The following is a 16,779-nucleotide window of genomic DNA, read 5'->3' as shown; positions in this document are numbered from 1 at the left end:
CCACCTCAAGCAGCACAACAAGAACAAATAAAATACACAGCCGCTCCAGTGATTACTGCTAACACTGGCTTTGGACACACGAACTGTGAGCGCACTGTCGGGGTAACTGTCCGTGTGAAAGCCTGATAAACTGACCGAACTTCCTCAAACTGCACGTGTCGAATGCGACATGAACGGACGTGGCACACCAAGCAAACATCTGTGTTTGCTGGAAATGTTCGCGTGGAGCCACTGGCTGAAGACTCTGGTTTATGCTGGCGTCAGCGGAGACATTCGAGTCTGGTTCAGACAGGAAACACGTCCCTGAGACAGACCACAGAGTGAGGACATCTGAGCTCTGTGGCACCAGCTAAAAGCCAGAAGGTGTTTGTGGTTTTCAAAGGTTACTTTCAATTTAGTTTTTGTTGGGGAGAAAAAACCTGAAAATTTCCCCACAGCGCGTGTTGACAACATGATCACAGAGTGGGTGGAAAGGAAAGAGGAGGAGGAGGAGGAGGAGGAAAGAAAGGGTGATATACTGAATATTTCTGAATGACTGAAACACTTTCCTGATGAAAGAGACGCCTTCACAGCACGAACAAGATGTTGCACTACATTTGAAATGCAGCCGGCGCAAACACGCATTTATCAGAAGAAACACATTTGATCATAAACTCTGTTTAACGGAGCAGAAAGCGCCGGCAGACTGAGGACGCTCAGCGCTCTTTCACTCCGTGGGTTAATTAAAAATGCAGAGTATAATTAGTTAAATGATGACTTTGAAACAAAGCAGAGGAGCGTAAGTGGATTAGGAGGTTTGCACCGAGCTGGGAGGTAAAATGAGAAAAGGCGCTGAAAACGAGCTCTGAGGTTTTTGTATTCAGCCTTCAGCAGATGACAGATCCCCTCGTCTCCCTCTGAATTATGCTGTTAACACTGTTGTCAGCTCAGTTAATTGCTGGGAAGATGCCCGGATATTGATACTGGGAGCAGAGCGAGGAATTAAAGAGGAAAGATAATTTAAAAGAAAAACAGCCTCGCGCTCGTGGAAGTCAGAGCGGCGTGTGCTTCAGAGGCGTCAGCGTTGTGGGATTTAACACAGTCCCAGCTGCGGTGGAGGGGGCTGTCATTTTCTCTTTTCACCCCCACTCATTTCAATTTTACTTCCAGCATGGAAAGTCGCCCACGCTGGTGGATCTCCGACTGAGGGGAAAAATAAAGGGGGACAGCCGCTGGAGAGAGGCAGCGAGCTTGTGATTTTTAGCCCAGACAGGAGTTTTTTTCATCTGAACAAACACACAAAGGTGCTCTTGAACTCATCCGACTTTTTCTGTTTTTCATTCAGAGACACTGTGCGGCCTTTGTCCTCTGCTCTGCTTCAAAATCAGCCGATTATAATGTCTATTAAACCAGAGTCTGACCTGGCGTGGTAAGACAACCAAGTTCAGCGCGTTGGTGTTTTGGTGCCTGTGAAAGATTTCCTCAGAGTTTCATTTATGTTGAGTTTGAAACAACGTGAAACACAAACGGGTCACTGAGAGACGGAAACAAGACAAGCCAAACAAAACAAATCACAGTCAGGACTGATGCTTACAGGTAGCGACAACGTTACCTTACTCACCTGTCTCTAACTGTGATGTACACCACACAACAACACACAGCAGCCATGATGCTGCGTCAAAGTCAGGAACTACAATCAGGTTTGTTTTGATTCCCTCTGAGGCCAAAATCTCTGATTCAGGAGGATGACGATACCAAATAAGTTTACATGCGTGTCATCAGTTAGCAAGGTTAGCTCATAACGGGGACGTTACACTAGGTGACTAAAAACAATGAATAAATTATTTAAATAGGTTAATGTCTTGGACAAACAGCTGTGAAAGTGAAGGATAAACAGTAGAAGAAGTTATGAAACATGATGGATAAATGATTAAAAAAGGGAGGCGACATTGGATAAACTGATGTAAACACTGACAGATGAACCTTAAGGAACAACACTGTGACAGTTCCTGCTTTGATGGTGTTTAACATCGGGTTTAAAATCATCTGAAACATGGCGGCTGGTGTCGATGCAGGGCTGCACAGACAGAGGACGTGTTTGTGTGTCACCTCTTACCTCGTTCACGAACACCCAGTGACTGTCTTTGGAGGCCAGATTTGTTTCCACCGCCTGCAGACACACAGAAACACACAGGGTTAATGACAAGCCTGCTGCTGATTTCATTCAACAGTGACGTGCAGGACGCGACGTGGCGTTTTATCGTGCTTCACGTTGACGTCATCCCGGGCACGGCCTCGATCACGGCGCGCCGGCTCTGTCGGCCTTTGTTCTCACTTGTGTCGCCTTTGTTTGATCGCGGTGTGTTTGCTTTGAAAAGTTCACCTCCCCCAAAAAACAACTAAGCCTCTGCTGTCGTCCACGATGCGCCGTCCTGCCAAAATGTCGCGCGACAAAAGCTTTTCAGGGAGAGCAGACGAGTGGTTTGCACTTATCAAAGCGCCCGGAGCTCGCCTGGTCCTCTGCCACCGCCTGATAATCCTAACAACACGCAGCATCCTGCAAATGATAGCGAGGCTGCGGCTGATAGCAGAGAGCAGAGCTCAGACGTGTTTAAGTTCTGTGGGACAGAAAACTGAAAAGTTTCCCTGTTTTATTATCCACAGGGAGCGGACAAAATAATGGAAACGCTACCTGAAAAGACTTGAAATGTGAAGTTATCTGAATCGATGGTAACTGACTGAATAATAATGAACCATCATAAAAAAAAACCCAAATAATTCTCCTTAAAGTCCTGCACTTCAACTCATTTTCACTTAAAGGACCATCGTGAAGGAGTCAGCGTTTGCTTTGTCCCGTCTGAGCTTCTGTAGAAACATGGCGGTGTGACATGGCGGACTCCGTGGAGCGGGACCTGCGATAGGCTAGCTATTCCCTCTACTTCTTGTCTTTATGCTAAGCTAAGCTAACAGCGTCCTGAGGTAGCACACAGACCTCCTCATGTAATTCTCAGCGAGAAATCAACGCCGTGTTTTCCACTTGGAATGATCAAAGTACTGAAGTTTAATGGTATGAAATACTGTTTTCAACATCAGGTCGCGTCTGGTCCTTCAGTGCGTCAGTCGATCGAGTTTGATCGGCTCCAATCAGCCTTTGGCAGCAACACAAAGACGAGAACGAATCTCTGGAGCAAACTAACAGCAAGTACACAGCAGCTGTGTGTCAGTGTAAGGAGGCGCGCACACACACGCACATGCACATTCACACACACACACAACGCACATGCACATTCACACACACACACAACGCCGCCATGCAAGCATGAGTGTGCACACACATATCAGTTTGTGTCACATCTTTGCTCGCGGTCCTCGGGGCTCAGCCTACCAGATGTTTTCTAACAGGTCCTCATTTGACTTCCAGATCAGCAAACACTGACACACTCATGAAACTCCACACAGCGATTCACACACGACTCACAGCAAACACCTGCAGGGAGCACACACACACACACACACACACACACACACACACACACACACACACACACACACACACCCTCCTCACTGCACCTCTGAGGAGCTGAGTGACAACATCCGGCCGTTCGGCTTGAATCGATCTGAAGACGGGATTCTTACACCTCTGTGTGTGTGTGTGTGTGTGTGTGTGTGTGTGTGTGTGTGTGTGTGCGCTGATGATGTTGTCAGATCAGGTTGACCTACAGGAACACACAGCTCTGCTCTCATAATACTTCACATCTCCTACTTGCAGATAGTACAGCTGTCACAATAACCTTTACAGGGCAGATGGACTGTAGGTGTTATTTCACACACACACACACACACACACACACACACACACACACACACACACACACACACTCCTCTAACAGTTTTATCATTCCACGTTTTCTCTTCTCTTTTGTTCAGGTGTTATTATAATTCATGTTCGGGGTTTGGTCCCTGGCTCCATGCTCTTCGGTGTAAAACGCCGCCTCTCTGCAGCTGCTCTCCATCCTGCTTTATTCTCTGTTGCTGCAGGCACAGACGTTGGTTATATCTAACGATTACATGTCAGCCCTTGAGGTGCAGGTCTGTTTATTCCTGCTTTAATGATGAGTGTGGATAAACAGGGTGGCTGCAGCAGGAGACGGAAACAAGACGGCAAATGAAAATAACAGATATGAGAAACAGAGGAAGAACATATTGACCCTGCATGTATGAAATATCTAAAATATTTCTCATGTCTGCATTGATGTTCATGTTCGTGTAAAGCCGACTTTTCTGAAGGTTATCAGACACAATCAGACTGAACATCTGTATCGAGCCGCCTTTTCATGGCCTACAGTGAACACTGATGGTGGCACAGCAGACAATGTCATGAGTATCCAGACTAAATTTCACGTCCCAGTGATGGACGGACAGACGCGCTGATGTCACCGTCTTCAGCCCGCGGGACACAAAGCGCAGCGTCTCCTGAAAGGTGAGGCGGCGGTGACACGCCTGCTGCCGTCTGGTTGCTCGCCCTGTCTCGTCCCCCCCTTTGTGTCGCCCGACGAGGTCGCGACACGGCCGCGACCCTTCGTGCTGCAGCAGTCGGCCCTGGGCGACGGGAGCGAGGATGACAGTGATGAAGGCTGACTCACATGACTGACAGCTGAACAAATGTGTGAGAAGCTCGGTGCGAGCGAGAGCGAAGAGCCAGACGAGACAAGAGGAAGTCATGCAGACATCAGGCCTGAGGATCAGGGCTGTGACTGCAAACACGGCGTCCTCTCGACTTTACACAGTTAGCCTTTTTCTTTTTCCTCCGACACACGAGCGCAGGGGTCCGGACTCTGATCTGTCCCACGAATGAAGACGCAATACAGACTCTTGTCACTGCAGGAGACATCCTCAGTATTTCATACGATACCGATGGAGAGAAGCTGCATGTCCTCCACGAGGGGAAGTTTCTCTGTGCTCACCTGAAGCCTCAGACTAACACCTGAGCCGACCTGCAGGATTCTGTGACATCTCAACTGGTTTGGAAACCAATCACAGTCCTAACCTGAGCGGTGAAGTGTCCGAGGTCCAGTCCAAAGCAGGTCAGTGGAAAAAACAAGCCAATAAAAGATCAGAAGTGCTTCAACAGCCAGGTCCACATCACGCACAAAGATCTCTTTTCGACTCTGTCCTCACTCTGTCCAACAGCTGTACAGACTGAAGGTCACGCCCGCTTGTTATTGAGAGTCCGCTGACCCTTCTCCTGCCAAACAAACTACTGATATAACCACGTTTTCACGCTAGAAAACCAGCAAACTTCTTTTACTGCTGGCACTACGAGGCCGACATGCTGATTTAAGAAGCTGCTCAGGAGCCAAAGATCATCAGGATTAAAAAAAAAAAGACTTTTCTGTGAGTCTGACCCACCGTCCCTGACAGACGCTGCATCAACACTGATTATATCCCGCAACAAATAAACAGCCCATACCGTAAAATCTTAGAAACCAAATGTGTTTCGTGCTGCCGACAGCGCATATTCACAGGCGTCACTGCAGCCATTATGGAAGTGAAGACTCCTCATTGTTTGAATGTGTGTATTTTTCCTCTCAGCAGCTGTTTCATCTGTTTGCTTTATTACCCCAACAGCACATCCACCTTAAAAGGTGCTGATGGAGTATTGATTGGCCACGGCGAGATGCAGGAAAGCTGCGAGACAGAATCAGGGTTACTAAATACTGAGTGATCAACTGGTTCTTCGTAGTTTCCGTTTTAAAACGTTAATTGTTGTAGTTTCATTCGTAAATGTAGAGAACAAGCAGTCGCTTTCCTCATGAAATGTGGGACTGAGTACGTTTGTTTGAGATTAAAACCCAATATGGACACTATGACATCATACGAATGCCAATTTGAGGATTCAATTTGAGGTTTTTCTTCCTTTTCCCAACAAATTCATCATTTCCTCCATTTTAAACATGAAATATTTGTGATCAGTGATAAGGACACACAAACATTGTTGGTTTACTGACAATAAGAAGCATTTTGAATCTCGGTGCCTCTGACTTGAAATATCCACTTGAAATTTTTGAAATGGTCTAAAACTTTGAAGGCATGTTTAACACTTAAAGGCGTGAAAATGTTTTCGATCCAGAAACACTTCACAGTGCAAAGATGTGGGAGAAATGTTGTGTATTATGTTGATGACACACACAGGAAGTGCTGCACACAGCTGAGAGAGGGAAGTGAAGTCTTTCTGAATGTTTACAGATGCAGAGCCAAAGAGCTGCTGTGGCTTTTTCAGTTTCATTTCTGCAGCCAGCAGCAGAGCTCAGGGGACGCCAGCGGTCCAGTTCGGGGGGATTAGGGAGTTAGCTCGTTCATATTATGCTCCGCTGCCTTCCCCCCTCTCTCTGGGCTTAATAGTCCTGACAACAAGCATTAACAGTGAGAGCAGCGGAAAGCATGGACGTTACACCAGGGACAGCTGCTTTTAACACCATGTTAATGGAACAGACTGGGATCAAACCCATGAGGACGACGCTCACTGGGGGAATCCGTCCCCGTGGCTCCAGAAACCGTCCAAAAACTCCCGGAAAAGCACCAAGTCCAGCTTGTTGCTGCTCTGATACGAGGATGTGGGGATCTTTACGTCTCTGTAGTTTTTTCTTTTTTCTGCACTTTAAATAATTCTACAGATTGTTCTGCACGATCAGAGAACAGAGCAGAGAGTCTGTCGCTCAAGGCGGGCGGAGGAACAGACGCAATATTTAGTTTGAAATAAACACCACTGAGATGAAGAGCAGAGACGAGGTGAAGAAGAGACTGAAGAGAAAATCTTCTGCTTCAGATGAAACGTACATCTTTATTTTGTGATTACTGTGCTGGCAGTGATGAGGACGACTGCATCGTACTCTTAAGATGAAGAGTGAGCTGAGCCTGAAGGGAAAGCTCTCAGTTCACTTGGTGATCTACTATCCAACACTCACCTGTGGATGAAGGCGGTCAAAACCAGTTTCAGTGGGCGTCTCGACTCACCTTTAACCCCTGAACACAGAGCGCAGCATGGCACTGACTGTGAAGCTGGTCATCACGACTCAAAGACTCAAAAGTCGTGGCTCTGAACGCTGCGCGTGGAATAAATGATGAGGTTCTGAAAGGTCCAACTTCAATCTGAGGACAGACAGATGTTTGCTACTCAAGTGAAAAATCTAACAGAGCACGAAAGAAGCTTCTTCAAAGGAAGCGACTCGTTCACACTGAAGGAGCCACTCCAGGTGGATCTGATCCTGGATCCCTCCCTGTGGACACCTTCTGAACACGTCCAACTGAAAGAAGCCCTGGGGACAGACCCAGAACAGCTGGGGGGGGGGATTAGTGGATGGATGAAAAACAGAGAATGTTCACAGAGGACAAGCTTAATCTGACATGAGGTACAGAAGCGTCTGAGGACGGTTGTGGAAGACTGAACGGACCTTTAAACCTCTGGACCTGTGATGGCAGAAGAAGGACTGAAGACATGTAGTTTGCAGAGAGAACGGAGCGTCTTTAGTTTGAGATACGGAAAATAAACCTTAAAGACGAGCAGAGAGCCTCAGCAGTCAGCGCTGGACTGTTTTGTTTGACATCACAGCTGAAGACCGTCAGGCCCTCAGAGCGGCTTTGACATTGAGGATTCACACCTTCACTGGGCTCTGGGTGGGACTCTGCTCTGGTATTGAGCTTATTATCTGTCTCTGCAGCACAGTCTCCCATTGAACACAAAGACAGCCGACAGCCTCAGTGTAATGAGAAGCGACACTCCTGTGAACACGCGTGTGCGACAGCGAAGCACACGGAAGCTTTTTAGAGTTTTATTTGAACACATTCGGACGTGTTTCGAGCTGTAGGGTGTCACAGTACTTCAGGGAGAGCTGCTTTTAACAGCAACATGATGACCTCCATCCAGGCCGCTGAGACTCCAAGAATGACCGGAGGTCAAGCTGATCCTGTCAGGACGAGTCAAGACACTTGGAGCGCTCGCCGTCTCCTGCTCGCTTTGTCAGAGAGCGAAAAAAAAGCCTCCTCGTCCTCTCTGAGAGCTGAAGCCCAGGAGAGCTGTGCTAAAAGCAGCTCTTCACGAGATACGAGTTCATGTAGGACACGGAGAAAGCCGTGAAGGAGGAGGGTTCATGTTTTGGTTTTGCAAGCTGGTGTACAAAAAGTCAAGATGGCGAGTTGAACTCCCTGAGCGCCCAAATCCTGGAAAAACAGAACACTTACCCCTCGTGACATCGAGCTTCACTTTTATTCAGCAGGGTTTGAGAGCTGCCACCCGTCACGGTGGGCGGAAGCACAGCAGAGGTGCAAAAGGTTGAGTGAGACGAGCGAACGTGGAGCTGCTGATGTTAACGGCGTGAAGCGGTGTGAAGCTTCGACTGCGTGGGCGTCTCCAAGCGCATCTGCTATTTTGGTTAATGTAAGAGCAAAAGGGAAGAGTGAAGGTGAATATAGATTAAAGAGTGTCATGGTGAATCAATCATCAATGGTTGGGGAATATTTAATTATTATTGTGTATTTTCATTTTAAGGATTGTTAAATAATTTCTGCTCAGTGTTTCCTCTGCTGTCGAACTCCAGCTCAGTGAGCGGACCTGTTTCCACACGCCTCTCTTTGCCTTGTGCTGCCTCATTTGAATGAACCTCCACCTGTCTCCCACCTGCACACTGGGCCACAATCACCACACAGACGAGCATTTCAAGGTCGGGAGGAGGCCGGCGGAGCGCTGCTCGTGCCCGTCGAGCTCCACCACGAACAGAAAGGCATCTCATCCCTGTCTGCCAGTGCATCAGAGTGGATGTGTGCACTGAATGAACTGGTTTACTTATTCCAGTGACAGCAGTGTGGTGGGATGCGCTGGCACTGGCTTCATCATTGTGCTCAAAATAAATCAACTGAAAGTCTGACTGGAAGAGAAACTGCACTCCTGTGTCTGTGCTGCTGCTCCGATCACGTCCTTTTTGTCCACATGATGAAAAGATCAGCATTCTGACCGCCTGATCAATAGGTTACTGATCAATAGCTGGACAAAGATCATCCTGGAAAAGGTCATAAACAACAACAAAGTGTCCTCAGTGGAATATTTCCACAAACCTTCCACAGATTCACATTCAGTCATTCATCAGCACAAATGACACATTTCACAACAGAGTTTTACCCAGAGTGCTTTTCACAGGAAGAACAAGCTGAACGTGGAGCTAGTATTGTTGTGTGTGTGTGCGTGTGTGCGTGTGTGGGCGGCGAGTGTAAAGACAGATAGCATGTCCTCCTCTCGGGAACAGGCTGAACGTAAAGCTCCTCCAGGACGTTTTTTCTTGTTTCATTTTGATCTCATCAAAGCAGGAACGAGGGAACGACTCGTAGTATCAGCTTCGGTGGCGATGAACTCGCACGTAGCAGCAGAGGAAGAGGAAGATGAAGGCGGGGAGGAAGTGCAGTGGTCATATAAATCTCTTCATATTTACATCTACTGTTAAATTTGCTGTACTGTTTCTCACCACAGTTACAGAAGAAGTGAGACTAAATGATCTGAACAGCCAGTTTGTTTGACGCGACAGACCAACGAGACTTCTTTCATCACGGTTTGATGAAGAACATCATGATACTGATATTACAATGAATATTTAACAGATACTATATTGACGGCAGTCGTATTCTGCACCATGATTTGTCCTTTTTCGTGGAGCCTGCGGATACATTTCGCATTCATTACTTCCTTCAACAAACTGGAGAAAATACTTCATCATTTGCTGAAATAAACTCCACCTGTGAAAGACTTTTCCACCTGAACTGTGCGCTCCGACAACAGGAAAGTGACCCAAACATGAAAGTTTCACTGAAAGTACAAACACTCCCGAGGTTGGCAGGCACAAAATAGATCTGCCAAACAGCACTTTCTTTGGTCACTTTGAAAAGAAAACTCAGAGCACTAATTAATATTTATATAATATTACTGGACTTGACAGCAAATATAAGCCTGTCCCAATTAAAGGGTGCTTCCCCCCACCTGTTTGAGGATTTATTGTGAGTTTCTATGTTGGTTATATACAACCAAAGCTCAGGGCGCAGCTGTCTGAGACTGTCTCTGTCCTCCTAGACTGTCTTTGTCCTCTTAGACTGTCTCTGTCCTCCTGCTGAGCTCCACAGGCAGTAATGAAGCTAAGACTGAATTCAACACGTTAATCAGACAAACTTGCTAACAAACTGTGTGCAAAGATTCGTTTGGCTGACGCCACTGAAAAAACATGATATTTTTAGAGGACTGTGCTGGCTTGACTTTGCTCTGCTCTCAGAATCAGAATTGGTTTACTGCCAAGAAAGTTTTTCCACACGAGGAGTTCGCTTTGGCGGTTTGCTGTATCATAACAAACATCGCAAGCAGATAAATGCAACGGAAGAGAAACAGCAAGCGCTGCAGGTACAAAACAGTATACGAAGAAATTCTAAACTACGTAAAACAGTAAGTGTCCATATATGTCGTGAGTTTGTGAATAGCCCCTGCAAACCTCAGTATGAGACCCTGTTAAGCACTCGCCGTGCAGGCATGGTAATGCGGTCCTCGCCTCCGCCTCAGAGGCCGTTTCAGCCTCCCGCCTCCTCTGCTCCGCTGGAACTGTGCCGAGTACAAGACTCGTTCTGACACCTCGCACAACCTTCACCTCCGCGGCAGAGACGACTGTCTGAATTTCTGCAGAAAAACGGCGTCGAGGAAAGACGCAAGCGGCCGGAGAGGAATGTGTTCGGATGAGAGAGAAGAGATTCGATCGATTTCACGGATTGTCTGCAGCTCCTGAAAGCTAAACTGCTCTCTGTTTGTGCTGGTGAATTCACAGATTTAGAATTTATAATCCCGAGCAGAGAGTGAATCTCTTTTACCTCAATGTAAAATCTGACTATAATCTGAATAATCAGTGGAAACACTTTTCTAACTATAAAGCCTGTAAGATAAAATGTCTGATTAAACGGTTTCAGATCTGCTGTCACTGTCAGGGCGACGTTTGTGGAGGTTGTTGTCAGTTAATAAAGGTGAAATTGTTTATAATATTACTGTAGGTCTGTACAAACGTGAATGAAGACCAGCAGAAGCTGTTTGCAGACGGCCATCGAGTGTGTTTGCTCCACATCCACCTGAGTGCGCCTCTCAGACCTGAAGAGCGAGCCACTTGGTGTGAGATCCAATTTTTCACCTTGTAAAAGGTGAAAAACAGGAATTGTAAGTCGAGATATTTTATGTTGAGCCTGCTTGTTTGGCGTTTTTTCAACCTCGCACAATTTCAGAGTTTCACATCCATGCAGAACAAACACGCAGCGCCTGAAGCGACGGCTTTGATCTCAGGAGGGTTCAGAGCCTCAGAGGTGAAAGTGAATGAATCATCTGAGCGACCTGCAGCTCAGAGCATGACGTGAGGCTCAGATGTCTCTGCAAACAGCACAATCTAAAGAAGTCCTGCATGCTTTCATCAATTTGCTGCTATAATCACAGCGTCTCACTGAGGAACACACTGAAAGATTCATGATTTGTTCAGTTTCCAGACGTGAAAAGATGCCAAAAACCATTTTCAGACCAAACACAACAAGAGCCATGAATTATGAACCTTTTAGAAAACTGCGTGTCAGGTGGATGAAGTCGACTGGATTACATAACGGCAGAGCGTGTTTCCAAAATTAAGCTAAATGTTTGGTCCTCAGCTGGAACCGATGGGCTTGGAGCTGAGCGCCACGGACAGGAAGAGAAATGTTAAATAACACCAAACATACTCGGGCTACAATATTCACAGTGTGAAGCGGCCTTTATGTGCTGGATTCTTACGTTTTAAGACTCTTACAAGCTCATTGGCACAGCACACTGCGATCAATGGCTGCCTGCTGGAACAATTCATACTGGACAAAGTGCATCAGTTAACAGGTGTAACGTCAGTGTGATTTGGAGTCCTTAACCATCACGGTCTTATGATAGTACTGTGGGACCTGACCAGTACAACCAGTCTGCAGCAGGTGCTGGGAGGCAAACATTTTACAAATCATAGCTGATATTCAGCGACTGTTTGAGGAATTCAAGTCGACCACTTGAACTTTTGGCTTTTAAAATACTCTAAACTGATGAAATAAAATATTCCGCCCCCAGTCTTTACCCTCTGATTATAATACTTATGTTCCTCTAACAATGTGCATACGCTTCTCTCATGACTCACGAGCACCATTAAGTCATTTTTGAGAAAATGGATTCAGATGTCTGCATTTGGCTTCGTGTGTGAAACTGTCACAGCTTTATTTCTGAAAGGTGGGGAACAGAGACGGAGGACTAACACCTCAGAGATCTCACATCCAACTTGTTTGTCTCTGAAACTTTTCCTGCACAAAACTTGTTCCTTAATGTCACCTTTGTGTGGCACTTCAGGGGCATAAATATGAGGAAGATGGCCGCCTTATGGTTCTTTATAACCGGCAACTGCGCTGACCTTTCAGAGAAGGGCTTCATTACAGGAGGCGACAGGCGACGGGAGGCTGGCGGAGCGGTAATCATACCAAACCCTCACACTATATTTGGGCTACAGAAAGCCAGTGTACAGGCATGTAATGACACACTGCATCTCACACTGTGTCTCACACTGCGTCTTCTTCAGTCTCCGATCGTCCTCACAGGTGTCGTCGTTATTTCAGGGCTGTTATCTGCTGCTCCTTTGTCTTCTCGGTGAAATCAGGTGATGTCGTTCATCACTGTGAACTAATTGGAAAAATAGTTTACAGTACTTCTCCGCTGGTTTGACGCCTCGTCGGGTGTTTCCAGGTCTTGAGGAGTTCTACTTCATATGTTTTAAAAGCATTTTAAGCCTTTAGTCTCTCAGAGGGAGCTGAGTGATAAATGTCCTCTAGTGATGTCACTTGAGTCAGTGTCACTTGAGGACTACAGGTTGGACTGAAGCTGTGTGCAGTTAGAAAGAAAAGAGCTAACCAGACCTCTGGAGCTGCTCCTCAGCTCTGCTGCAGGCTAAAGCCTCCAGGCTACATTAGCTGCTGCTAGCACAACACACACCACAACCACTGACTCAACTGCCTAGAGTCTAGTTGCATTGTGGGTAATATGGAACCAGGTTTTGACAAGAGTGTGTGAAATGAAATGTTTCTGCTGGTTTGTTCCTTTTCGTTTTGAACCGTCCATCGTGTGTTGGACAGTTGTGGGTGTGTGATGCTAAACTGGTGGAGGAGTAGATATTTATATTAAATAACAAGTATAAGAATTTATAAAATAAAAAGAAGAGATGAAAACTGAACTCAGAAATGGCAACAAAGACTGGGATGTGAGGATCACAAGCTGAAGACGTGAAGAATAAATGATCATAGTCTCTTAACTTGTGAATCTGTGGTCACTCAGCATGAAGGTGGTCGTTTGTCTGGAGGCACTGAAGTTGACAGTTCTGTTAAACTGCAGTTCACGACACTGGTCACCACGCAGCTCGTTATCAGTAATTATCCTGATTGATTTCGTCACATTAGCACCACCTTTCTGTAAAAACATACCAGCGAGAAACGAGAAGCCAAAGGGTCAAATCGTGAAGCGTTCTCATCATTTCACATCTGCTCCTTTTCTAAAGGCTATGTTTGGGAAAGAGGCCTTATGGTGCAGTCATGTGACCGCAGCCACTTCACCAAAATCTGCCCTCAGCCCGGCAGTGGACCCGGAGGCTTGGCTGTATTGATTTTACTGGAATCACCAGCAAGTGCAAGAGTAAGTCAAGGTTTTCTTACTCGGCAGCCGCCTGACATTGATTTTTTTCTCCTGATAAGTCACTTAGAAAATTGCCTTCCCTCCTCAGTTCATACATTCAACTTTCTTCCTGTAATGGATTTCATGAGTGACAGAGTGACTGAAATGTCCAGGCTGCCTCTGATATCCATCAGGGCTAAGTGGTTATTCTGCCTAAACGAGCAGACACACAGGAAAATGACAGCGTATCTGAACATGCTGTTATTTTGTTTTTCCATATTAGCTGCGACAACCTTCGTGGCCAATGTTCTTTTCTGCTCCACCATATATGACTTCGCCTCCCTCTGCGTCAGCCTCCTCATCACTCCCACTCTGACAGGACGAGCTGGGCCTCAGATCATCCCCGGTGACTCTCCTCCTCCTCCTCCTCTCTCTCTCTCTCTGCTTCGCCACCATCGCTCATCCCTCCATCCTATCACACCTGCTCACAAAGGGGGACGGCGAGCGAGCAGGCGAGCGTCAGACGATGGAGATCGAGATTGAAGAGGGACTGAAATGTCCCGTTTTAAAGAGTGCTGTAGGTGGTGAAGAGGTAAAGGTGTCTGGCTGAATTATAATAAGGTCTGGAGAGGACAAAGGCAGTTCATTACACCGTCTGAGGAGCAGTTAGTGTGTGACGGAGGGTGAGCTATGCAAAGCCATTTGGTCAGTCCTGATTTTCTGATTAGTGAAATACCGTCATTACACAAGATCGTTAGCATTACAAATATTAACAGTTAAACTTTGGCAATCAAGCTGCAAATTAGCCTGGAAGCATCTCTCGATTCGGCCAGTGGAGATACTTGTAGGATACTAAAACAACGGAGGCTCCAACAAATGATTTCCTCTGCGTCCATTCTGCATTAAATCTGTACGTTTCCACAGCTGCTGAGTCTGACAGGAACCCTTCAATCAGCCAAACAGCCGTTTTATACGCCTGCAGAGCTGCTGATTACGTCTAATAACTATGTTTTTGAACATTTAAACCCTGCAGTGAGGCTCTTCAGAGGGCAACGCTTGTTGGCTGGTCCATCACGTTGGTTCAGAAATATCTCAACAACTATTGGATGGATTGCCATGAACCTGAGTTCAGACATTCATGTTCCCAGAGGATGAATCCCAAAAACCTCTCCTGACTTTTCATTGATCTACTGCAACAAGCAACTAGTTTATATGTCTGAGTCACAGCAAACAATTAGCCTATCACACACAAGTTAGAACATTATTCTATATACTTTTAAATACTAATATTAAATGATAAATTATACAGCAAATGGCAGAAGAAAGAAAAGAACGTTGTCATCATGAGCACGTTGGCGTGACAAACTGCCACGATGCTTCTTCATTTAGTTCAGCAGAAAGATCAAAATCAAACTGTGGATTTCTAACGTGTGCTCCAGTTATCATGTTTTCTGGAAAAACACATACAGTCTCATAGCAGGAACGGGATTATCTGACGTTCGTGAATATGCATGAGTGTGTGAGCATGCATGACAAAAAGCCACAGCATGCTCTCCTGTGAGGGGAATTAACAGGTTGGAGCAAAATTTGGTAAAAGGTAAGATTAGCTTTGAACTGGTGAACTGGTGAACACCTCCTGGTGATCTGTTCTTGGTTTCATTTACTGGTGTGTGTGTGTGTGTGTGTGTGTGTGTGTGTGTGTGTGTGTGTGTGTGTGTGTGTGTGTGTGTGTGTGTGTGTTTCTGACAGAATGTGGAGTAAATGGCATCACGTCCACACACCTCCAGCAGCTCCACTAGAGTCTGATGTCAGAAAATGTCTCAGTAACTGAGCACCAGCCGGCACCATGCAATCACTCTCCAATCTGCCTCTCTGCAGGAAAAACTCCCCGCAGCGTGGCCATGACTCGCTCCACTTTCAAGCAAACAGCACAGCCGGGGACACTGCAAGGCATTCTGGGACTTGTAGGACATCAGGGAATTTGTCACACCATGACAGTAAAAGCATGACCTCACTGTGGAAACAAACAACGTCCTTATGAAGGTTAATTCACCAAATAGTCTCTTTTTGAGTCTCTACATGCAAACTACATGCATCTCCCTCACATTAATATATTTAATTGTCATGTTTGCAAATAGTTCTGTAAATGTGAAGGCTACAAAGTAAAGTGCACATCTCTTTGCCCTTCAGGGCTTCGCAGCTTCCTTCCAGTCACCTGCTTCATTTGCTGCTCTGCGGCTTGAGTGACAAATGAACACTTAAAGAGTCGAATGGGCGCGACTGTTAACCTGGCTGACACCAGGTACATGGTTAATTACTGTGAAAAGAGCTGTTTGGACTCAAGGACATTTCCACTCCTGTGACTTTGTGTCGTGCTGTTAAAGAGGGTGATGAGCAGGAGCGTTTGTCTTCCAGGAGCCGAAGGCTGGACACCAAAATATGACAAAACAAGACGAGATTGGACAAAGACGTCAGTGGAAGCAGCTGTCCACTGACTCTGTGCACTTTTAGTTTGGATTCATTTCTCCTGCGTCTGACTCGCCTCTTAGCTCCAGTGAATGGAAACCTTCATGCACACGATGCGTTAGGTGTTCTGTTCAAGCTTTGTGTCTCTTGGTGGTTTCACCATGACGAGTCGGCTCCAATGGTTTTTCCAGTTTGATGTGGAAGAACTTGACTGGCCCACACAGAGTTCTGACCACAGTCCCATCCGTCACCTTGGAGATGAACTGGATCCAAATGGGAACAGATCCCTGCAGCAGGTTCAACATCTGGTGGAAAGAGTGATTTCTGAGAGGAAAACTCCTGGTGTGACAAACAGCATCCACCTGTTGGAGACGGTAACCCTTTGTGATTGCTCGGGTTTACTCTCGGTCTTTCATTATTTCCATTCTTCAGAGCTCCTCTTTGTCTCCTCATCATCAGGTGACCTTGATTGAATCTCTTGAAACTCCACCTGAAGCCTCTCTGGCATCAGGAGGTGAATAGGGATGAAAGCTGATGAGAGAAATTAGAGGTAAAGAAGAGGAAACTCTCGCTTTCATGACGTCCAGCGATCACGCTGACGGACATGTGGTCCC

At 46.3% G+C, this 16,779-nt stretch overlaps 1 protein-coding gene across 3 annotated transcripts in view; it reads right to left on the bottom strand.

Moving 5' to 3' along the window:
• The window catches only part of LOC139349289 (glutamate receptor ionotropic, delta-1-like), a 397,115-nt gene that overhangs the window by 63,002 nt on the left and 317,334 nt on the right, over positions 1-16,779 (bottom strand). For all 3 annotated transcript variants that reach the window (XM_070989916.1, XM_070989918.1, XM_070989919.1), the window contains one exon: positions 2,096-2,149. In XM_070989916.1, coding sequence (XP_070846017.1) covers positions 2,096-2,149 — 54 coding nt within the window. The remainder of the gene's footprint in view (positions 1-2,095; positions 2,150-16,779) is intronic.

The sequence above is a fragment of the Chaetodon trifascialis genome, chromosome 21 (genome assembly GCF_039877785.1).
Source record: "Chaetodon trifascialis isolate fChaTrf1 chromosome 21, fChaTrf1.hap1, whole genome shotgun sequence".
Taxonomy (NCBI): domain Eukaryota; kingdom Metazoa; phylum Chordata; class Actinopteri; order Chaetodontiformes; family Chaetodontidae; genus Chaetodon; species Chaetodon trifascialis.
Note: the sequence above shows the minus strand (reverse complement) of the source record. Positions and strands in the feature narration are given on the sequence as shown.